The sequence below is a fragment of the Leucoraja erinacea genome, chromosome 19 (genome assembly GCF_028641065.1).
Source record: "Leucoraja erinacea ecotype New England chromosome 19, Leri_hhj_1, whole genome shotgun sequence".
Lineage (NCBI taxonomy): Eukaryota > Metazoa > Chordata > Chondrichthyes > Rajiformes > Rajidae > Leucoraja > Leucoraja erinaceus.
This window is the reverse complement of record NC_073395.1, coordinates 26183887-26208532: the sequence shown is the minus strand read 5'-3', so window position 1 is coordinate 26208532 and position 24646 is coordinate 26183887. Positions and strand designations below refer to the sequence as shown.

The following is a 24646-nucleotide window of genomic DNA, read 5'->3' as shown; positions in this document are numbered from 1 at the left end:
AAATGTGCTGCTATCCCATCTTTAATAACTGACTCGAGAATTTCCCCTACCACCGATGTTAGACTAACTGGTCTGTAATTCCCCGTTTTCTCTCTCCCTCCCTTTTTAAAAAGTGGGGTTACATTAGCTACCCTCCAATCCTAGGAACTACTCCAGAATCTAAAGAGTTTTGAAAAATTATCACTAATGCATCCACTATTTCTGCGGCTACTTCCTTGAGTACTCTGGGATGCAACTTATCTGGCCCTGGGGATTTATCGGCCTTTAATCCATCCAATTTACCTAACACCACTTCCCGGCTAACGTGTACAGTCTTTACGCTGAATGGACAGCACGCACCAGAAATGTTTTCCACTGTACCTCAGTACAATAAACTAAACTTTGACTTGCATGAACACAATGATCTGAATGGACTCCAGTTAATTTCTTAAAACAAAAGCAGAAACAATTAATGCACGTTAACCTTCCTTTAATTTTTTTGTGCAGTTTTACTGGGCACCTTTACAATTATGTTATGTCACAATCCTAAAAACATCTGCAATGACGTCCTTACTCTTTAAGCTCACTGTAGATTGGGAGCACTTCAGGGTGACACACAAACGCAAAGGCCAAGATGGGAATGGTGTAGGCAGTCTAAAAAATAAGAAAGAAGTCGCATCAAATAGTCACCCGGCACCAATTTCTTCTTAAATATCTTAAAAACACATTTTCCTTAAATACTATTAACCTTTGGAATACCTGTGAGTTGAATATAAAGTATTTTGGTTTGCACATGTCATCTACATCATGAGCATCATGACTGAAGCCATTAGTGTAGGTGTGAGAATCAACTTTGGTGTGTCCATTGACTAAGGGCATCTTGAAGTCTACACCTTCGTTGGTGGATCTGTTGAGCGCCATTGGATGCATTGCTCCCATATGCCCTGTAGTATTTTCCAGCGAGGTCAGATTTCCTGAGTAGTATCCGGGCAATGGGCAGGGGATCTCAGATTTCTTGTATATTACCTAGAAGAATGTAATAATAGCTTTATCATAGAAAGTTAACACTTTGTGCAAACAGTGCATAACTAGTATGCAGAACAATTCTTCATACTGCAAGACAGAGGGAAACTACCCACTCAAGCAGTCTGAACATGTCGGAGTGTGCTAATGGCTAGCTGGCAAGGCCACAGAAAACCCCCAGACAGATGCAATGCGCATGGCAATGGGTTATAGAATTCTGGGCCTGTGCACTGCAAAATGGATGTCCAGAATGTGCTGGAGGTTGGATATAAATGCACCCAACCTCTCTCTCTCCACCTCTGAACTGAGGGCAGGGGTGTTTTTTTAAGTTGCTGAGCTGAGGGGGCTGGTTATAGTTTGTAAATGGACCCTCAGCTTGGCACGAGCAACATGTACCTTGCTATGCATTCATTTCAATGAATCGAGCCTTCATTTAAAAGATAAGATGCAGCAAGATTTATATTTCAAGGTAAATATATGTTTTAAATTAATTAAATTAATTAATGCTCCACCTATGACTGACTGACCTATATTTCTCTCGGAACCCCATTTTCCTGTCCTCTCCCTGTAACGTTTTGGCACCCTTACTTACAAGAGCCTATCAATTCCCAGTGATAACTGCCCAACAGTTTTCTGCTCTAGTACAAATGTGGGGCTGAATGAACATTAGCAGGAGTTAAAACTGAACTCGTGCCGTAACGAACATTAACAACCGCTTATCAGAACGTTACATTCCTCTGCCTGGGACACTCAGATGCGAAGATGAGTTTGGATTATCTCTATCTCATATTCCATCTTATAGATAAATGTATTTTCTGGAGAAAAAAATATATTTGTATGGGGATAAATATGCAAATTGATTGATTAGTCTGCGTTCTAACACAAAACTTGCTGTTGTACCGACAATTGCTATATAGCCTGCCCATACTCACAACTCCAACAAAGAAGACCATACAAGAAAGAGAAAATCCACTCGTGTATCCAAGGTACCCTGTTCAGAAGATGGAAACTATTAGTTAATTAAACAATGTGGTTTGGTTTGATAACATGGATAACCATATTTTAAATCAACATTACATAATCAACATTTTCCTCGCATTTATGGCCAGTAAATAAAATACATATTGTTTCCCTGTGCTTCGGATAAGTCACATTAACTGAAATTATATTGAATTTGTAACAGGCAGAAAACCCTTCTGGTCCAACCAGACATCAATTCCCCACGTGGACTTCCATTGATTCTCATCGGCATTACCTTACATTCCCTTTTCCTTCCTAAACTTACCTAACCTCCCCTGAAATTCATTCACACCATTGCCTGCAATCACTGTATGGATAAATAACTTCCTTCTGGATTCTCTATTTTATTTCGTAACAATTGGGTGGCACAATGGCACAGCGGTAGAGTTGCTGCCTTACAGCGTTGGAGACCTGCGCTCGATCCTGACTATGAATGCTGTCTGGAGTTTGTACGTTCTCCCTATATGTGGGTTTTCTCTGGGTGCTTGGGTTTCACATTCCAAAGATGTAGAGGTTTGCAAGGTAATTGGCTTTGGTAAAATTGTAAATTGTCCCTAGTGTGTACGATAGTGTTAGTGTACGATGTGATCGCTGGTCAGCATGGACTCGGTGGGCTTAAGGGCCTGTTTCCACGCTGTATCCCTAAAGTCTAACTTATCTTAAACTAAAGACATACGACTATGCTGAGTTTCACAGACAGAAAAACACTTGCTCCATCCCTTTCTTTTTCTCTCTGTCAAGATCTTTCATTGATCACCGGTTATCCTTCCCTTTTAAATAGAAAGGTGATTTAATCAGTTCATCCTGTAACATACTCTGTCAATAATTATTTTCATTCTAAGAAAGTTGGTCATTAAAAATATGGATTTTGGTACCTAATTTGAAGTGGAACAAAATGCAGCAATGATTTAATCTCTGAACTCCGCCACTGCTAGTTTGTTGAGGGGTTATTATCAGTAAGATCTTAATCATCAAATGTCGACATGATATCATTTAGGAAGTCGTAATTTTTGATTGCCGTACAAGGGAAAGACAATACTTGTGATTACATGAAGATAAGATTTTAATGTCACACAGCAGGAAAAATGCAAATTGTTTTTTGAAAATGTGGAGAGACATCGTATTCTATTTCACAAGATGCTGACAGATCAATTTAACACTTGTTCCAATATTACCAACACATTCTGCAGAATCACACCTTGCTGCATTACCACTAGACTAGCTGGTGTATCAGAAAAATAGCTTACCTAGATTTTTCAAAAATGTCAGGGGCAGGATGATGCACAGTGAAACAATGACAACAAGGTAATTGCCATTTGTATACCAGAGTCTGAAAGAGACATTATTATATCATTATAAACTTCCTGCATATAAATAAAAACATTTCATCTATCAAATCCTTATTTACATTTTTCCTGCAAAAAAATGTCAGATCAAAGACCAACTTAAGGCCCCCTGGATCCTCAGACGATAAACTTGCAGGAAATGACCGTATATTCAGTGGAATGGGCCTGCTTAGGTTAGTGGGCTCGGGCAGCCAAACCGACACTGTGAAGAAAAGGAATAGGTGATGTTTCAGGTCCAGACCCTTTTTCAGATCCGAAACGTCACCTATTCCTTTACGCCAGAGATGCTGTCTGACCCATGGAGTTATTCCAGCTATCTTCGGTTTAAACCAGCACCTGCAGTTAATTCCGACAGAAGGAGACACTGTGGTCAGAATTGTGGGAGCCTCAGTCTTTGCAGATAATCCAGTAGGTCAGCTGAGTTTGTTTGAGCTTGTTGGGTTGGGATTTGTACAGGAAGCCAGCCAAGTGTAGAAACCACACAAGAATGAAGCCGTGGACAGCATATAGACAAGAATAACACTATTCTCTGCAGGGTGAAGCAGGAATCCAGAAGGATGTGCTGCCTCTCCTAAGCTAGAATTCAGGATACTCCTGGGGCACAGTGCTGCCTGACAGTGCCAGGAACCCGAGTTCGATCCTGACTACAGGTGCTCTCTGTGTTGAGTTTGTACGTTCTCTCCGGGATCGTGTGGGTTTCATCCGGTTTATGCCCACATTCCAAAAACATGTAGTATCGTAGGTTAATTGGATTTTGTAACTTGCCTCTCATGTGTAGGGCGCTGCACTATTCCATGTATGGTACTGCATTTGAAAATCATTTATAGCAAAATCTTTCTCATTTTTAAGCCAAGATACATACCCACTGACCTCTTCAATTCCCATAAATGAACGAATAACTTCCGGTAGTTCATATTTCACAATGAATAGATAACTTGACATGGCTGTAATAGGAATTGTTTTATCAGTATACAATACATTTAATTCAATTTCAGCAAAAAATAAAAAAGAGTGCCTAGCAGTTTAAGAATTGCAGGGTAATTTTGGTCTACTTCGTAGGGGCAAAGAGTAGTATTTTCATAGTATATTCCTGCAGCATTCTGCTACTTTGTGGAAAATTCAATGTGCAGCATTATTTTCTTAACGGAGAGGATTGGGACATACTCATCTGAGGCAGAGCAGCATCTTACTGCAATTAAAGGGAGAATACCTTCAGGGAGAAGAAAAAGAGTTCTAAAATAGCCAAAAGCAAGAAAATAAATATATACTGGGGGATCTCTGAAAGACACAGTCATGTTTAATGCATAAGTTAATCACACATCAACCTGGTAATTCCCACGTGATTCAGAATTCCTGGGGCAGGATTGTATTTGTAAGTAATTGCATAAAATTCCCTGAGGGTTGGTGCAATGGAATGTCAAACACACTGAAACAATGGAACAGACGTTTTATTTTTTTAGACTCAGGCCCACAGAAATTATATTGTTCTGGCTTGTGAAAAATAAGAATTAGGCAGAACAGAACACACACCGTTAAGGAAATGCGCAGAATTTTCCATCAATTGTGCGCAGAAAATCAGACACTTTGATTCAATAATGTTGGAGAATTAAGAAAATCTGTCAATTGGAATTTCAATATTGTTTAGAAATCAAAAGTGATATTTAAATAAAAATATCTGAACTCTTATTCCTGCGTTCTATTCAGTTAACTTTCAGACCTTTACCAGAAAATTTAGGATATCACAGAAACTTATAGTCATTAGTAGTATAAACATAAATGGCAACAGTTTACAATATTGACAACATATGTTTAAAAAAAACTATATAACGTTTTAATCTAGAAAATGAACAATATCCATAAATCTAGTGGTTAGTCGGTTAAAAAAGAGAATAAACAACGTGTCTGGATAATTATTAAAAAAAACCATGTCATATTGAATGTAGTTTTTTTCCAAAAAGTCAATACCTCCAATATTTTGCAATGTAATACAGCCGAAAGCTGTAATTTTCCCAGGCCACCCAAATGCTCGCTCTCCTAATTTCTCGTAAATCAAAGAGCCTATTTTAAAACAAAAAAACATTGTTAAACAAAGTGATAACCATAATTGTATGGCTTTTATTGAGTTGGGATGTGACATGGGCGGTAAATTAAAATGATCGACACCGAATATCTCTCACTTATGATTTTTGGCTAATATTCTTTCTACTGTTACTTCTGAAAATTAATCCACGTTACTCATTGTGGGACAATTCAATATGCCATTTAGTACAGGCACCTAGGGTGAAATGCCACAACCATAACTCAGTTTATGTTGTTAAATGCCTTCTGTAACATTCAGCAAGGCACCCACATACCTCCTTCTTTTGCAGTCTTTAGTAAGAGGTGAACAGAATACAGGGATAAAATTGCCACTGCAACTAATAGGATCCTGTAAAAGCAAAAGAAGATTTACAAAAAATGTTCAATATTACTATGTCTCTATAAATATGGCTGATACCAAATATTATTTTCTGTAAAGCTTGTAAACAATTTACAGTGCTGATTTTTATTTCCTAAATGTGTTCATTGTATATAAAATGTCAGTTTAGATACTCATTAACAATATCATCATAAGTTCATACACATAGGAGCAGTAGTAGACCATTCAGCCCATTGAGTCTGCTCTGCCCTTCGATGATGGCTGATCTATTTTTCCCTCTCAACCTCATTCTCCTGACTTTTCCCCACAGCCTTTGACACTCTTACTAATCAAGAACCTATTAATCTCATCTTTAAAAATACCCAATGACTTGGCCTCCACAGCCATCTGTGGCAATGAATTCCACAGATTCACCACCTTTGGCTAGAGAAAATCCATCACTATTTTAAACATGTATTCTTTTATTCCAAAGTTGTGCCCTCTGGTCCAAGATTCTCCCGCTTCTGGAAACTTCCTCTCAACATCCACGCCAGCTAGGCCTTTCAATGAGATAAACATCAGCATTGCTCGTCTAAGTAACAAGAAAGTAGTCAGTAAATGTCACAGTCAGTATCTGTGCCAAGCTGAAAGAGCAACAACTAACTGCAACACTGCCTTCTCTCTTCCCTTTCTGTCCTTCAGGACTGCGGGTTACATTATAGAAAACTAGTCAATACCAGCAGCAGCTTAGGCATCACATGCTTTCGTGAGTGTAAATGTATCTTCAAACTAGGTCATAAATTACACAGTTCAATATTGGCCATTTGATCGAACTGATGTAAAGTTTACGAAGATTCCAGACATTCCCTTTGCTAATTTAAGTGCCAAGGATTCTTAAATTACTCTCAGATCAATATTTTTGACACCAATTGGATTTGCCAACTGCATTTTTACTTACTATTTCTCTATTTTATATAATTGATCCATGAATATAATTAGAATTTAATGTCACATTCAAATACTCCAGTTTGTCTTGAATGTTTATGGCTATATCTGGTGTTACAACGTGGACAGCATCAGATCATTATTTTACTTGGGTTCTTGCATTGACCTATATTTTAAATGAATGACGTTTAGTTTAGTTTAGTTTAATTTAGAGATACAGTGTGGAAATAGGCCCATTGGCCCATTGATTCCAAGCCAACCATCGATCACCCATACACTATTTTCATGTTAGCCCACTTTCACATCCTACACACAGGGAACAATTTACAAGCTAGTTGACCTACAAACCTGCACATCTTTGGAGTGTGGGAGAAAACCTGAGCACCTACATACAAACCCCGTACAGATATCACCCATGGTCAGGATCAAACCTGGGTCGCTGGCGCTGTAAGGCAGCAACTCTACCGCTGCGCCACTGTGCCATCCCACTGTGGTTGATTGATTCAATAAATCTCGAAATATTACAATATTTGTTCATATGTCATGAAAGCTGTTGATTTTCCAGTCTGTTTATGAACACCACAGAATTATTTGAAATCAGACAAATAAAATCAAAGAATAAATTATATTTGCGGAGGATTATTCAAAACCTCAACAAAACCCGACACAATGGTGCCGCTGAGGGTGGCATGGTGGCGCAGTAGCAGAGCTGCTGCCTCACAGCGCCAGAGACCAGGGTTTGATACTGACTACAGGTGCTGTCTGCACGGAGTTTGCACGTTCTCCCTGTGACTGTGTGGGTTGTCTCTCGCATGCTTCGGTTTTCTCCCACACTCCAAAGACTCGTTGGTTTGTAGTTTAATTGACTTCTGTAAATTACCCCTAATGTGTAGGATAAGAATGCGGGTGTCAGGGGTTATGGAGAGAAGGCAGTAAAATGGGGTTAGGAGGGAGAGATAGATCAGCCATGATTGAATGGTAGGCTTGATGGAACAAATGGCCTAATACTGCTCCTTTCATGTTGGCTCGAAGGGCTGAATGGCCTACTTCTGCACCTACTGTCTATTGACTTATGACCTTATGATTACATTAAACTTGTGCATAGATGATCGATGGTCAGCTTGAACTTGATGGTTCCACAGAGAGTGGTGAATCTCTGGAACTCTCTGCCACAGAAGGTAGTTGAGGCCAGTTCATTGGCTATATTTAAGAGGGAGTTAGATGTGGCCCTTGTGGCTAATGGGATCAGGTGGTATGGAGAGAAGGCAGGTACAGGGTACTGAGTTGGATGATCAGCCATGATCATATTGAATGGCGGTGCAGGCTCGAAGGGCCGAATGGCCTACTCCTTCACCTATTTTCTATGTTTCTATGTTTCTAAAGGGCTGTTTCCATGCTGCAGCGCTTAACTAAGCTAAAATTTACCACTTTACAATCGAAAGTCAAGTTCTAGTTTAGTTTAGAGATACAGTGCAGAACAGGCTCTTCAACCTACTGAATCCGCGCCGACCAATATGATCTGCACACAAGTTCTATTGTACACACTAGGGAAAATTTACAATTTTACCAAAGCCAATTAACCTATAAACCTGTACGTCTTTGGAATGTGGTAGGAAACCGGAGCACCCAGAGAATACTCACATGGTCACCAGGGAGAACGTACAAACTCCTCACAGGCAGCACTTGTAGTCAGGATTGAACCCGGGTCTCTGTAAGGTGCTGTAAGGCAGCAACTCTACCGCTGCGTCACTGTGTCACCCCTCTAGTGAGTTGGCATTTTTAAACCATGTTAAAAAACATAGAAAAATAGGTGCGGGAATAATCCATTTGGCCCTTCGAGTGAGCACCCCCATTCAATATGATCATGGCTGATCATCTAAAACCAGTACCCGTTCCTGTTTTTCCACCACATCCCTTGATTCCTTTAGCTGTACCTGTATGTTGTTGGTGTTTCATAATGTTTTGGTTTTGTCTAATATTTGCTGAACTGCAAAACTATAAAACCGATTTGAGAATGTTTTGATTTTCAACAAATCTATTAATTTTACACTTAAATGATTGCATATCAAATCAATAATATTTTGATTTGCTTCTAATACTTAAATTAATCATTCTGTCTGCCAATATACACTCTGAGAGTTTTGTGGAAACAGGAGATACAATGATTCATAATCATTTCATATATAGGTATTTAGAAAGACTAGCTTGGACTGATCTTGGAGTGCTCTGATATACAGTAATATAATCGTAGATCTCTTTATAGAAATGTTCGTCAGCTGCCGCTGATGATCAAGTTGTGCCATCTAATATAGTGCAGGATTGCTTACTGTGCTATTTCTTATTTCCATTCCTTGCCTGTCCCGTATAGCATCTGCTCACTACTTTTCAGAAAGCGAATAACCTTCATAATACTCTAAGCAGTTCTAACCAAGAAGTATAATCTTGCCACCACCGTAGTTCACACAACCCTTATATTATGAGATTTACTCTTCAGATGCCATTGTCCTATGGTGAACATTTTTTGACCAGGATCTCTCTACCCACAGAGCAAACAACAAACTATTGGAGGGCCTGAGCGGGTCAGCCAGAGGAAAACGGACACACGAGACTTTGGGTCAGATCCCTTCTGATCCATATTGTTGTCAGCTCATTCCCTTCCACAGATGCTGCCTAACTCAGTGGGATCCACCTGATTCCAGCATCTAAAGCCTCTTGTGCATCTCACTCTACCCACGGATCCTACCTGCTTAGATTAACATCATCTCGTTGTGGAGGATAGTACTTTTTTTTTAAAGAAACAAGCCTTTCGGCCCACCGAGTTCCCGCCGATCACCCCATACACAAGCATTATCCTACACACAAGGGACAATTTACAAATTGCAGAAGCCAATGAACCTACAAACCAGTACATTTTTGGAATGTGGGAGGAAACCAGTGCACCTGAAGAAAACCCGCACGGTTACAGGGAGAATGTACAAACTCCGTACAGACAGCACCCATAGTCAGGATCAAACCCGGGTCTCTGGTGCTGTGAGGCAGCAACTCTACCACTGCACTACTGTGCTGCCCAAAAGGTTGAGCCCCTACCCGCTCCCACCAATATCTCAGAAACATCCCATAGTCTCGATCTTCTGACAGGCAGTATGAATGCCCACGATCATCACAATGCTCTAAGTGTGGGCGGCACAGTGGCACAGCTGTAGAGTTGCTGCCTCACAGCGTTAAATACTCCGGTTCAACTACAGATGCTGTCTGTGTGGAGTTTGTACGTTCTCCCTGCATGGGTTTTCTCCGGGAGCTCCAGAAAAGCAAAAGAGTTATCCCCTGAACTCTGGGCAATATTTATTTCTCAACCACCATCACCAAAGCAGATCATAGAGCAGAATTATCCATCTTATTTCCTACATTGACAAATTCTTCTGACATTTCAAAGTACTTTACTACCACTGAAATATGTCATGGTCATGTTTCATTGATGGAGCATTTGAACTATCATGAAATTTACTACATATTTTTCTTCATCCTAGGGACAAACTAGCACAGGTCCATGATATTCCATGACTCTACTTCTATAGGTCATCCAGTTTTACAAGTCAGAGTCATTCAGTCATACAGCCCAACTTGCCCATGATGACCAGCATGAATGTGATTGTGGAGAAATAGCCTCAGAATAAAAGGACGCACCTTTAGAAAGGAGATGAGGAGGAATTTATCTCGTCAGAGGGTGGTGAATCTATGGAATGCATTGGTACAGACGGCTGTGGAGGCCAAGTCAGTGGATATTTTTATGGCGGAGATTGACAGATTCTTAATTAGTAAGGGTGTCAGGGGTAATGGGGAGAAGGCAAGAGAATGTGGTTAAAAGGGAAAGGTAGATTAACCATGATTGAATGGCAGAGTAGACTTGATATGAACATGCCCCATCTACACGAGTCCCACCTGCCTGCATTTGGCCCATATTCGTCTGAACCTATCCCATCCATGTACCTGTCTATCTCTTAAGCATTGTGATAGTCCCTGCCCAATGAGTTCCAGCTGCTTTGCTTCAAGGTTTGGTCAGTGAAATAATATTCCCACTGAATCTTAGACAGAAAATTAAGGGCAATACTCACACAAAGAGAAGGATGCCAGTGTTGGCCATAGCGTAGGACAGGCCAAGGATACCACTGCCCATGATGGCATTGCTGAGGTTAAATGCTGACATTCCAAATGACGTCATCCCCGGATGCTGCAAAGAACACAATGCACAAGTCGATGCATTGCAATATCACAATTTAAAACAAGCATGCTTTTCAACAGTTACAAGAAACAATCAGCAGATTTATAAAAAACAGTAAGGGTGTTGGGGTGCACAGTGACGCAGGAGTAGAGTTGCTGCCTTATGGCGCCAGGTTCGATCCTGACTACGGGTACTGTCTGTATGAAGTTTGCACATTCTCCCTGCATGGGTTTTCTTTGGGAGCTCTGGTTTCCTCCCACACTCAAAAGATGTACAGGGTTGAAATTGGCTTGGTAAAATTGTAAATTGTGCCTAGTGTGTGGAGGATAAGTGTTAGTGTGCGGGGATTGCTGGTGGGCGCGTTTGTAACATTCTCTCCATGAACTGCGAGGGTTTGCTTCGGATTCCTCCCACACTCCAAAGACGTACAGATTTGTAGGTTAATTGGCTTTGGTGGAAATGGTAAATCGTCCCTAGTGTTAGTGCGCGGGGTTAGTTGGTGGGTGCGGACTCGGTGGGCTGAAGGGCCTGTTCCTGTGGTGTATATCTAAACTAAATTAAAACTAAACTAGAAGTACTTGGACGTGTGACAGATGTAGTTACTCACACATTCTTCCTGAAATTCTTCATATTTTGTTTTCCTTAAATATTCACTTGTTAAAAACCTCTGACTTTCAGCGTCGTCTTCTTCAGCAAATTGACTGGGGATAGGAAGCAAATCAAAGTAAGGCAATGGCATGCTGGAATTTCCGGCCAATTGCAGGAAGTAAAATCAACACTAAATGGTCCCAACCTCATCCCCCGAGATAACTCAAAGAAGGACAGTAATTCGTCCCACCTTGCCATTTTATCAGAAAGCATTTGCCCAAACATTAATCCGTGGTCCATCTGCATCAGATAGTAGTTCTTCTTTGTTCCAGTTCACTCCCATTGACTTCTGTGGAACCACATTTTAAAAGCAGACCAGATTGTGCATCTACTGTTACATAGATTTAATTGTTCTTTCTGCTCATGTGTACCAAGGTACCAAGGTAATTATTTTTTTTCACACAGATCAGTAAGATAATTGCCATAAGTACAATTATGGGTTAAGGAAAGAATGCATTGAAACAGCCCTCTGAGTCTATATACAAGAGTCGCCAGGTGTTGGTGCCATTTTCAAAGTCCCAGCTAAGGCTTGCCATAAAGGCCCATTACAGGTGTCATTTCAATCTGGTTGTCCCGCAAACCACCGTCCCTCTCCTCGCCTGGCCACCTTCAACTTTTGTGCCCTGGGGATAGCTCCCACAGCCGACCGCGAAGGCGTGGAAGGTAAAGGGCCTGTCCCACTTGGGCAACATAATCCGCGAGATCTGGCGAGTTTGCCCTCGACTCATACTCGCAGCAAGGTCGACACGAGGTCATAGGTGGTCTTCGTAACTCTCCTTTATGCTCGGGAGTGGTCTCCGTGTGCTCGAGGCCTCAGCTAGGTCGCGGCGGTTTTTTCAATGTTAAAAAATGCCCGCGAGTAAAAAAAGGTCGCCATGGAAAAAATCGATACTTTTTTTACTCGTAAGTTTAGTCATAGTAGGTCGTAGTAGGTCGGCATGTTAGCCGTAGGTAGTCATAGATAGTCTTCATCATAGTCGAAGGGAGGTCGAAGGGAGTCGAAGGAGATTGATGGAGGTCGTCTTCACTATCCACTATTCAGTGTCCAATTTTCCCGAAGTTAGTCGTAGCTAGTCGTAGCTGGTCTTCAATATAATTGAAGGAGGTCAAAGGAGGTCTTCTACATAGTCGAAGGAGGTCTTCCACGTCATTTTTTCCAAACTCTTCTAAACTCGTCAATTAAGTCACCCAAATGGGACAGCCCCTTAAGAATATTTAGTCCTAGAGACTGGGAATGGATTTCTCACCATTAATCTACTTCTCATCATTGTATTTTAGCATATTCAATTTTTTTTCCACCAGTCCACCTAGAAGCCCAGTTTATCACCTTTACCTGAAGACAAAGTTCCAAACATCAGCCTGAACTACTGCTTTTGCTTGTTTGAGCTCACAATCCCTCATAAAATTCCATTTTGTTTAATGTCCTGTCTAAAGTAGTATCAACTCTCACCCATGAGTTGAGTCGAGTTTAGTTTAGTTTATTGTCATTGGTACCGAGGTACAGCGAAAAGCTTTTGTTGCATGTTAAGCAGTCTGCAGAAAGACAACACATGATTACAATCAAGTCATCCATAGTGTACAGATACATGATAAAGCGAATAATGTGATAAAATCCAGTTAAGTCCGATCAAAGATAGTCCGAGGGCTTCCAATGAGGTAGATAGTAGTTCAGGACTGCTCTCTAGTTGTTGGTAGGATGGTTCAGTTGCCTGAAAATTATTGGGAAAAAACTGTCCCTGAATCTGTAGGTGTGTGTTTTCATATTTCTGTGTCTTTAGCCCAATGGGAGAGGGGAGAAGAAGGAGTAGTCTGGGTGCGATACGTCATTGATTATGCTGCTGGCCTTGCAGAGGCAGCGTGTAGTGTAAATTGAGTCAATGGAAGGGTGTGTGATGTGTTTGTGTGATGGTCTGGGCTGCGTCCACAATTCTCTGCAATTTCTTACGGTCTTGGAAGGAGCTGTTCCTAAACCATGCTGTGATGCATCCCGATAAAAAAATTTCAACCGCATATCTGGAGAAGGCGGCATTTTTGTTTTTCCTCAGTCTAACTCTATGGATAATCCCAGTTCTTCCCTGTATTTTTAACCAGTGGCACAAATGCCACAACTCATATCCACTTTTGTTGCAGGAAACATTGGATGAGGAAGCATGCACATTGTGGTTGGACCAGAAGACCTTCAGTCATGACCATGATATTCTCTAAATTGACTGGTTTAATTGTACAGTTTGACTTTGCTTGATTTAATAACCCGCAGAATGCATTAAATATTGATTTAAAGTTTATTAAAATATCTGTAATATTTAAAATTCATTTTCTGGGATCTGAGCATTGCTGGTGAGGACAGCTTTCATTGCAAACCTCCAGTTGCCCTTGAGGTGGTAGTGGTGAGCCACCATGTACTGCTGCTGCCAGCTTGGTGAAAGGACTTGCATAATCCTGCTTGTAGAGTTCCTAGATTTAGAACCAGTGATGGTGAAGGAACTGTGACACACTTCCAAGTCATGATGGTGTGTGACCCAGAGGAATTTGCTGCTCTTGTCTTTTTGGTGATAGAAGTCTCTGGCATTGGGGGTTCAGTATTGATGTGGATAGAGAACTGGCTGGCAAACAGGAAGCAAAGAGTAGGAGTAAACGGGTCCTTTTCACAATGGCAGGCAGTGACTAGTGGGGTACCGCAAGGCTCAGTACTGGGACCCCAGCTATTTACAATATATATTAATGATCTGGATGAGGGAATTGAAGGCAATATCTCCAAGTTTGCGGATGACACTAAGCTGGGGGGCAGTGTTAGGTGTGAGGAGGATGCTAGGAGACTGCAAGGTGACTTGGATAGGCTGGGTGAGTGGGCAAATGTTTGGCAGATGCAGTTTAATGTGGATAAATGTGAGGTTATCCATTTTGGTGGCAAAAACGGGAAAGCAGATTATTATCTAAACGGTGGCCGATTGGGAAAGGGGGAGATGCAGCGAGACCTGGGTGTCATGGTACACCAGTCATTGAAGGTAGGCATGCAGGTGCAGCAGGCAGTAAAGAAAGCGAATGGCATGTTGGCTTTCATAGCAAGAGGATTTGAGTATAGGAGCAGGGAGGTTCTACTGCAGTTGTATAGGGTCTTGGTGAGACCACACCTGGAGTATTGCGTGCAGTTTTGGTCTCCAAATCTGAGGAAGGACATTATTGCCATAGAGGGAGTGCAGAGAAGGTTCACCAGACTGATTCCTGGGATGTCAGGACTGTCTTATGAAGAAAGACTGGATAGACTTGGTTTATACTCTCTAGAGTTTAGGAGATTGAGAGGGGATCTTATAGAAACTTACAAAATTCTTAAGGGGTTGGACAGGCTAGATGCAGGAAGATTGTTTCCGATGTTGGGGAAGTCCAGGACAAGGGGTCACAACTTAAGGATAAGGGGGAAATCCTTTAAAACCGAGATGAGGAGAACTTTTTTTCACACAGAGAGTGGTGAATCTCTGGAACTCTCTGCCACAGAGGGTAGTTGAGGCCAGTTCATTGGCTATATTTAAGAGGGAGTTAGATGTGGCCCTTGTGGCCAAGGGGATCAGAGGGTATGGAGAAAAGGCAGGTACGGGATACTGAGTTGGATGATCAGCCATGATCATATTAAATGGCGGTGCAGGCTCGAAGGGCCGAATGGCCTACTCCTGCACCTAATTTCTATGTTTCTATGTTTCTATGTCTGGGAGCCACCTGGGGGAGAGACTGAAAGACAGAGATGGCATGCACTGCAGCCACAGAGTACTGTTGGAGTGAATGTTGAAGTAGGTGGATGTTGTGGAGTCTATTTAGAGTCATACAGCCATATAATATGGAAAAGGGCCCTTCGGCCCAACTTGCCCACACCGACCAACATGCCCCATTTACACTACACTTGTCCCACCTATCTGCATTTGACCCATATCCCTCTAAACTATCCTTTCCATGTACCTGCCCAAAATGTTTTTTTTTTAACGTTGCCTCAACTGCTTCCTCCAGCAGCACATTCCATACACCTCCCACCCTTTGTTTAAAAAAGTTTCCCCTTGGGGTTCTATTCAATCTTTTCCCCCTCACCTTAAACCTATGACCTCTGGTTCTTGATTCCCCTACTCTTGGTAAAAGACTGTGCATTTATCCTATTTATTCCTGCATTTACCCTGTCTGTTCCATTTAGTCTAATCTTTTACTATGAACATTGCTTATAGGATAAGAATGTTATTCTTACATTGATTTCATTTACATTGTACATTGATTTCTCTATTATTAATTATATAGAGAAATTGAGTCATACTGTATGAAAGCAGGTCATTCTGCCCACCATGTCTATGCTGATTAGTGGGCACCCATCTGTACTAATCCACTCTTTCAGCACTTGGCCTATAGCCTGCCATGCCTTGGTTAGAATTTACTGTATGTACCATTGTTCCCCTGTCTGCACATTGTGTCCAACTCAATATAAAGTTTCACCACTGCCATTTTGCAGCAGTAACATTGAGATAGAAATTGGGCTTTTGCTTTGGACAATTAAAATTAATTTTAAATTCCCTTAAGGAACTTAAGTTTAAATGTTATTAAATAAATTATCTTCAGACATTGAGAGTAATATTTCCATAAAACATTAGCTTAATTCATCGCATGTTTACCTGCTGATTGTAGATTTCTCTGCGTTTGGTAATTTGGTATAGCCTTCATCCATACTTTCATCACTGATGGTCTCATCATCAGCCTCATTGTTGACTTTACTAAGCTCAATGCGATCCATATCTTCAGTCAAAACAAGGTCAGTAAGAAAAAAGAAACCAGCACAAATATTTTAGGGGAGTCGATGTATTCTGTCAATTTCAGTATTGATTTCCTGGACAGCGTGTTCTGTTAAAAGACAGGTGAAACAAAAAATAAAGATTACATTGAGTCAATATGCTTTGCGTAGTAGCTGGCTCACCTACTCATACTTATTTACCCTTTTGTAAAGTATCAATAGCGGGTCAACCATATATTTGTCAGGACACTTGATCTTTCCATTGACGTCAACAACTTCCCTACGCAACATTATTGTGACAATATCAATAATTTCCTACACGTGGCGAGCTGCCCATGCTTATCACTAACTTGTGTATCAAGTTGGGTTACCAACTTCCTCACTCCCAAATAAGGGGCAAAAGGTCAAAATAAAGGACAAATTCCCGCCGGCAATTCGTTGACCGACTCGGCCATGGGTGAATGGCGAGTTGGCCCGGGTGCTGGACTGCACACAGAGCCCAGCCAGCGGGCCGGCTGAGGAGTTTTGGCCCGGGTCGGTGACATCGTGTGCAAAGTCCTCCGCCCCATCCAACTCATGAACCAATGAACCGTGAGAAGGAGGGGTGGTGGTGTCGGCGGTAAGCCAAGGTCCGAAGGTCGAGCAGGTTGCCGACCGTCGGGGCCACAGGCGAGGCGCTGCTGCTGCACTCCATGGGCTGCACTACGTCGGGATGGGTGAGGCGGGGCCGGTCGCGGCGCTCCGAACTGACAGTCCCCTTGACCCGAGTAGTAGCAGTCAAATACGGGACAAGGGTGGTCCTATATGGAACAAACCAATTTAGCCCAATATGCAGGATGTCCCGGCTAATAATGGACACTTGGAAAACCCTAGTGTCAAGTCTGAATTTAATGTTAGTGAGGACCCTGAGATGTGCTGGCCAGGCAAGGCGCTGTATGGATCCCCTTTGCGCATGCAAACGTTATCATTCATGGGTGCTGGGTAAGCCCTGCCCAATGTATAGCTGAAAAATTAACATTTGATGAACTATTCAAAAACCCTCACAAACTTTAGTTTAGTTTTGAGATACAGCATGGAAATAGGCCCTTTGGCACAACGAGCCCAAGCCAACCAACAATCACCCATTCACTAGTTCCACCATATACCCTAGGGACACTCAAGAAGCCAATTAAACTACAAACCCACAGGTCTTTGCAATGTGAGAACAAATCGGGGCACCTGGAGGAAACCCACACGGTCATTGGGAGAATGTAAAAACTCTGTACAGAGAGCACCCGTAGTCAGGATTAAACCCGGGTCTCTGGCACTGTAAGGCAGCAACTCGAACGTTGCACCACCACTACTGCGGCACAACTATTGTTAAAAACAATAAAACTTGAAACATTTAAAAACAATTAGAAACAATTTATTGGTTGGACAGCTCTTCCCAACAGACAGAATGGATAAGAATGGAGAAAGAGGATTGTTCTCCTTGTGATATAGGAGCGATCCTCTTCTCCCCGATAAAACTGAACAACACAATATATAAGAATAATCCAATTATCCATAATACAATAAGAATTTGGAAACAAATAAAATTAACTTTAAAATTAAGAAACCTATCAGTGTTAACGCCAATAGTGAATAATCCTTCATTTAAACCATCCCTTATCGATAAAACATATAACCAATGGGAAAGAATGGGAATTAAAAGGATCGGCGACATGTATGAAATGGGAAATCTGTTATCATTCCAACAATTACAATCAAAATTTAAGTTGAAAGATAACCAATATTTTAAATATCTTCAGATCTGCAATTTCATGAAGAAACATATACAAAGACATCAAACTATAATTTTAGACCCACTGGAATAAACAATGAATATTAAGGCTGACTCACAGCAATTAATATCATATCTATATAATAGTATTTTAAATATAGAACTACCATCGACAGAGGCACTTAGAGAAGATTGGGAATGAGAACTAATGATAAAAATCACGAAAGAAACATGGGAAAAGTATTTGATATATATACATAAATGTTCGATTAATGTAAGACATAACTTAATTCAATTTAAAGTTTTACATAGATTATATTATTCAAAAACTAGACTGAATAAATTTTATCCAAACACTTCTCCCATTTATGACAAATGTTTATCTCAAAATGCCACTATAACACATTCTTTTGTTTCCTGCATCAAACTCCATAAATTCTGGTGCGATATTTTTGATATACAGGTGCACAACCTTTTATCCGAAAGCCTTGGGACCGGACACTTTTCGTAATTCAGAATTTTTCGGCTTTCGGAATGGAAGATTTTTAGCGTAGATTTTAACGGCTGGCGCAGTGGCAGAGTGCTTGGCTCATATCCGCAAGGTCGCGAGTTTGCGCCTCGATCCCGGCAGTTACTCGATCGCGAGTTTGAGTCTTCAATGTAGTTTTTTCTTGCAGAATAGGAGAGAATAGGGAGGGTTAGGCTGGGATCATTCTCTGCGAGATGATCTTAGTGCGGGAGACAAGTGTAGGAGAGGTGTACTGACTGTGTGGGCAGAACTTTGGAAGTGATTGCCCACCATTCTCAAAAGCCGCTGTGTCTCCCTGTCCCTCCAACTCCAGAGGAATCCGCTCCCCGATGGGCCGCTACGGCGACAAGTGGCAGTTCGCCCACAGCCCGAGCTGCGCCCCCTCATCCGCAACCCGAGTTGGAGCGGGGCTGGGCTAGAGTTGCTGCTGGCTGTGAGTCTCTGGGATCTCCGTGCTTGCAGTGGGCCTGGGGGTCGGTGTCCCGATGAGGGGGCGCAGCTCGGGCTGTGGGCGAACTGCCACTTGTCGCTGTAGCGGCGCATCCGGGAGCGGCTTCTGGTGGTCCTGACGTCTCTCAGCTCCTGTCCAGGGGGGTGGCCGGAGACGTCAGGACCAACAGGAACCCACTCCCCGATGCGCCGCTACAGCGACAAGTGGCAGTTCGCCCACAGCCCGAGCTGCGCCCCCTCATCCGCAAACCGGTTTCCTCTGGAGTTGGAGCGGGGCTGGGCTAGAGTTGCTGCTGACTGTGAGTCTCTGGGATCTCCATGCTTGCAGTCGGTGTCCCGTTGGTCCTGACGTCTCCGGTCACCCCCCTGGAATGGAGCTGAGACTGGGAACTTTACCGCCCTTGCCCCCTCCCTCTGCAACTGCAAACAACCCCACAGTTCCCAGTCTCAGCTCCTGTACAGGGGGGTCACAGCCCGAGCTGCGCCCCCTCATCCGCAACCTCAAGACCAAGACGCACCTTGCACACCATCAGCTTCGGTCCCTACGGGGAGCGTGTTCCTCTGGAATTGGAACGTGGCTGGGCTGCTGCTGGCTGTGGGTCTCTGGGATCTCCGTGCTTGCAGTGGGCCTGGGGGCCGGTGTCCCGTTGGTCCTGACGTCTCCGGTGACTGGCACTGGCTCCGACGTGAAGGCAGTGCAAAGCCCCCGCGCCGGTGCAATGGGTGGGGAGCTGGAGAGGGGAGGGAAGGGGTCACACATATGGCCGGGAAGCAGAGGGGTGTAGGTGGGGTGAAACTGAAGGGAGCGACAATTTGCTGCTGCCTGCCCGCTGAGTTAAAAAGTTCCCACGCAAGACTCACGATACACTGTGTATTGTGAGTCTACCGTGGGAACTTTTTAACTCAGCGGGCAGGCAGCAGCAGATTGTAAATTATTAACCCTCCCGCACAATATACCCTCACCTTCTCTTTCATGAATGGGGATTTAGTTCCCCTTTCTTCGAGGACCGACCGGAGGTTCCGCTGTCACCTCTGCGGGCAGCCCTCGGTGAACGTCATCAAGGACCTTTCTTCAAGGACCGAAAAAATATCCGCTATTCGGAGCTTTTCGTTATTTGGATCGTCAGATAAAAGGTTGTGCACCTGTATTTACAAAATTATTCAAGATAAAAATGGAGCCTAACACTGAAATGATTATACTTGGAGTGATGGGAGATTGGAATAAATTGAACACATTTCAAAATTTTCGATTTTTAATTATTGGTTAATAATAGCAAAAAAACATACTTAAATTTTGGAAAAATACACCCATACCAACTCTTAAAATGTGGATTATAAATATGTTGGACACAGCACATCTTGAAGAAATGCGATTCCTCCTAACAGATAAACCAGACCAATTCTTAACAAGTTGGTCCCCATTTATTAACTTCTTGGAAGCATATGGTGCAACAAAACGTAAAAACCAACTGTTTTAGGACTGGGTGAAAGATGGTCAAGAATATAAATACTCATCTCCTATCTCCTATTTTCTACTCTTTCTCTTTCTCTTTTTTTTTACTTCTTTTCCTCACTTTCTCTCTTTCTTCCTTTTTCTTTTTCACACACTATACATCACATGTTTTTCTATTCTCTATTATCTAGTCTCTCTTTCTCTCTTTCATTTAAAATTTAAAAAAAGGAAGCTGTACAGAAAATATAACATGCCAATATATATATATATTTGGCACCTGAAAAAAGGTACCACATTATTGTACTTACTTCTAATAAATAATAAAAAAAACAATTAGAAAGGCCGAACTAAATTCAACATGACTTAGCAGTTTTTGCAGTTCTAATGGCTTCTCAAGTAAATATCAGGCGATTGATCATTCAGTTATTCACAATTGGATTATAGGTTGTCCAATGATTCAGTGCAATTGGGAAAAGGCAAGGTGTAGCTAGTATATTTGCGACTTCACTGTTTATGTACATATGCACTGGAATCCTAGATTCCCTGGTATTTATGTAGGAGCATTTTCACCCCAAATTCCAAGCCATTATTGTATTTTCAGGATTAAAGCTATAAATTAACATATAAATAAAGAAAGGTCTCCCAATGGCTAGTTAAGAACCATTAACTAGTTACTTGGCTGTACAAATACTCGCAAGAGACTTGCACTGCGCAATTTAAAAGATAACTGAGTAACTCCTGGAAAAGGATAGATCTAAACAAGGGACAGGTATGGACCTTGTGTGTTGGAAGGAACTGCAGATGCTGGTTTACACCAAAGATAGACACAAAATACTGGAGTAATCAGGTCTGAAGAAGGGTCTCGACCCCAAATTTCACACATGCCTGCTCCAGGTCTTGGAGAGATCACCTCCAGCTGAAATGTACGGCTGCCAAATGACCCATATCAGAGACGTGCCATTAAAGTTATGTGAAGAAACTACAGCAACTGAAATTACTATCCCTGACGTAGAAAAATAAAAAAAATGGAAGAGCTCAAAATTATGAAGTGATAAGGATAGATAGGGCCAAACTGTTTCCATGGCTGGAATATATGTGCAGACCAGTGTCACTCATGTTATGTAGTTTTTGTAGTTTACGCCCACTAGCTTTAGAGTACCCCTCCCTGCCTGGTTCCCGCATTATTAGAAAAACATGCTAGCATGAAGTTACCTGTGCTATGTTGTTTATAAACCTTTACCTTTATCATGGTGTAAGGCTTCAGTTATTTGGACAGCCGCAACACAACATGGTGTCAGAGTATACGAACTCCCTCCTTGCTTAATTCTATTGCTTTTATTTTAGTTTATTGTTTTTCAACTGTTTTGCAATGGCTTCTGCTCTCAGAAAACCAGAGGTCTTGGTATTTGATGAGGATCTCGCAGAACAATGGCGTGTATTTGAAGAAGGTTTCTCAATCTACATTGATGCTGCTTAACCTATTGCTGACCCAGGTGTTCAAGCCTCAATCCTTCTTCATTTGGCAGGCACAGAAGCTGCTCATCGTGCCAGAAGGTTTCATTCTGCACTGGCTGACTTGACGATGCTGGTGTTCAGGTTGCTCCTGCTGAATCCATTAGAGACCCTGACTTCCTACTGCGCAAATTCCGACAATTATGTGAGTTGCGGGCTAATTTAAGTATTGAGCGGCATCTGTTTTTTTCATGGTGCCAGAGACAGGGAGAACCTGGAGAGTTATACATTAGTGCACTGAAGCACATCGCAAGTCGGTGCGATTTCAGAGATATATGTGACAGCCTTATTCATGATCGTTTGATCCATGGCATCTGCAACTATTGCGGGATGCTGACCTTACCCTAGAGACTGCTGAAAACCGCTGTCACATTGCTGAAATGACTGATGCTCACATAGTTCTGGAGCACTCTACTGCTCATGAAGTTAATGTTGCCGGTATGTCTTATCAAGTCTCTCCTCATTTTTCTCAAGTGCCTGATACCAAGTTGAGACTAATTGACAATCGTTTTAACTGTGGGCGTTCACATGCCACTGTTCATGACCGTTGCCCTGCTAATGGAAAATTATGTCGATTCTGTAACAAAAGTAACCATTTTTTTAAGTGCTGTAGCTCACGCAACAACAGAGTTCAAACAGGACAATCTGTTAGAAACATAGAAATTAGGTGCAAGAGTAGGCCATTCGGCCCTTCGAGCCTGCACCGCCATTCAATATGATCATGGCTGATCATCCAACTCAGTATCCCGTACCTGCCTTCTCTCCATACCCCCTGATCCCCTTAGCCACAAGGGCCACATCTAACTCCCTCTTAAATATAGCCAATGAACTGTCCTCAACTACCCTCTGTGGCAGAGAGATCCAGAGATTCACCACTCTCTGTTTGAAAATGTGTTAATTCACCTGTGTTCATTCGCTTGTCTGTGAAAACGCTATCTCAGAATTCTGACAACCAGCTCCCCTGGATTTACAGGCTGCTGGTGAAGGTGTTGATGTCGATCTACATGCTTTGTCTGATTTAGTGCATAAACAACTGGACCCCAAGGTCGCTTTTCTCATTAATGGCAATACTCTTTATCTGAAAGTAGATTTGGGTGCTCGCTGCAATGTAATTTGCCTGGCTGTGTTCCAAAGGCTAAGAAAAAAGCTAAGACTGTTTCTCCAACGACAGCATCCATTGTTCCATTCGCTGGAGGTCGAGTGCACCCTATAGGTCAAGTTGAGTTACGCTGCTGTCTTAACTCACGTGTCCATAACCTGGATTTTTATGTGGTACGTGAAAAAGTACCACCTCTACTGGGCGCCAACGCATGCCTAGATATGGGTCTGAGTATTTTCAGCCCTTCTGTCTGTCCTCTGACTACAGACTATTACTTTAACCATCAAATCCCAGCACAATACAATGATTTGTTTGATGATAAGCTGGGCAGGTTGCCTGTCAGATAACCATTGACCCCGAGGTAATTCCAGTTGTTCGTCTTGCTCATAAAATTCCCCACACTATGCGGGACCGTGTTCAAAGTTAACTTAACAGAATGGTGTCTCTCGGTGTAATTACTCCCATAACTGACCACTCGGACTGGGTCTCCACCATGGTCGTCGCTACCAAGAAGAACAATGACGAGATACGGATTTGTATCAACCCCAAGGACTTAAACACAGCAATTAAATGACCCTGCTATCCCATGGGCACTGTGGATGAGATTGCTGCGCAGATGGCCAAGGCAACTGTATTCACGGTGTTGGATGCCAAGAGTTCATTCTGGCAGATTTCGCTGGAACATAACTCCTCCAAGTTGACCACTTTTAGCACTCAGTTCAGGCCTTATAAATTTCTTTGCATGCCCTTTGGAATAAGTTCTGCTAGTGAAGTATTTCAACAAGCTATGGAGCAATTGCAGGCTATTCATGCACCATCGTTGTGGATGATATCCTCACTGCTGGACGAACAGTCGAAGAACACAATGCAAATCTGACAAAGGTCTTGGATCGTGACAAGGCCATCCAACTCAAGCTGATCCCTCAAAAATGCAAATTCAGCATGAATAAGGTGAAATACATAGGCCATATACTTACCAAAGATGGCATAAAAACGGATCCAGCAAAAACCAGTGATATCAACGAGCTCCCAGTACCCACAGACGTGCTAGGTTTGCAGAGATTCCTTGGCATAGTTAACTATTTGAGCAAATTCATTCCAGATTTCAGCGAAATATCAGCCCCATTGCGCCAACTTACACACAAAGACACTGCTTGGACTTGGCACGAGCAACAACAGTAAGCATTCGACATTCTTAAGCAGCAGATGTCTAGTGCTCCTACTATAGATAACTTTGATCCTAAACTACCGGCTCCACTGACTTGTGATGCCTCCCAACACGGACTAGGCGCAGCATGTCTTCAAAATGATGGCTTCGGCAATAAGCCTGTTGCCTATGCCTCGCGCACCATGACCGACACAGAACAATGATGTTCCCAAATTGAGAAAGAGCTGTTGGTGGTTGTTTTCGCCTGCAAGAAATTCACCGATTTCATCTTTGGTCACACGGTCACGATTGAAACTGACCACCAACCTCTGATCAACGTTTTCAACAAACCGATCT

The 24646-nt window shown here is 42.3% G+C and overlaps 1 protein-coding gene across 4 annotated transcripts in view; it reads right to left on the bottom strand.

Moving 5' to 3' along the window:
* Positions 1-24646, bottom strand: part of LOC129706403 (sodium-coupled neutral amino acid transporter 4-like) — an 88733-nt gene that overhangs the window by 19265 nt on the left and 44822 nt on the right. For all 4 annotated transcript variants that reach the window (XM_055650689.1, XM_055650692.1, XM_055650691.1 and 1 more), the window contains 10 exons: positions 16222-16447; positions 11538-11631; positions 10824-10939; positions 5723-5796; positions 5334-5426; positions 4231-4312; positions 3270-3352; positions 1935-1993; positions 739-1005; positions 554-633 (listed from right to left, as the gene is read on the bottom strand). In XM_055650689.1, coding sequence (XP_055506664.1) covers positions 554-633; positions 739-1005; positions 1935-1993; positions 3270-3352; positions 4231-4312; positions 5334-5426; positions 5723-5796; positions 10824-10939; positions 11538-11631; positions 16222-16340 — 1067 coding nt within the window. In that variant the 5' untranslated portion in view covers positions 16341-16447. The remainder of the gene's footprint in view (positions 1-553; positions 634-738; positions 1006-1934; positions 1994-3269; positions 3353-4230; positions 4313-5333; positions 5427-5722; positions 5797-10823; positions 10940-11537; positions 11632-16221; positions 16448-24646) is intronic.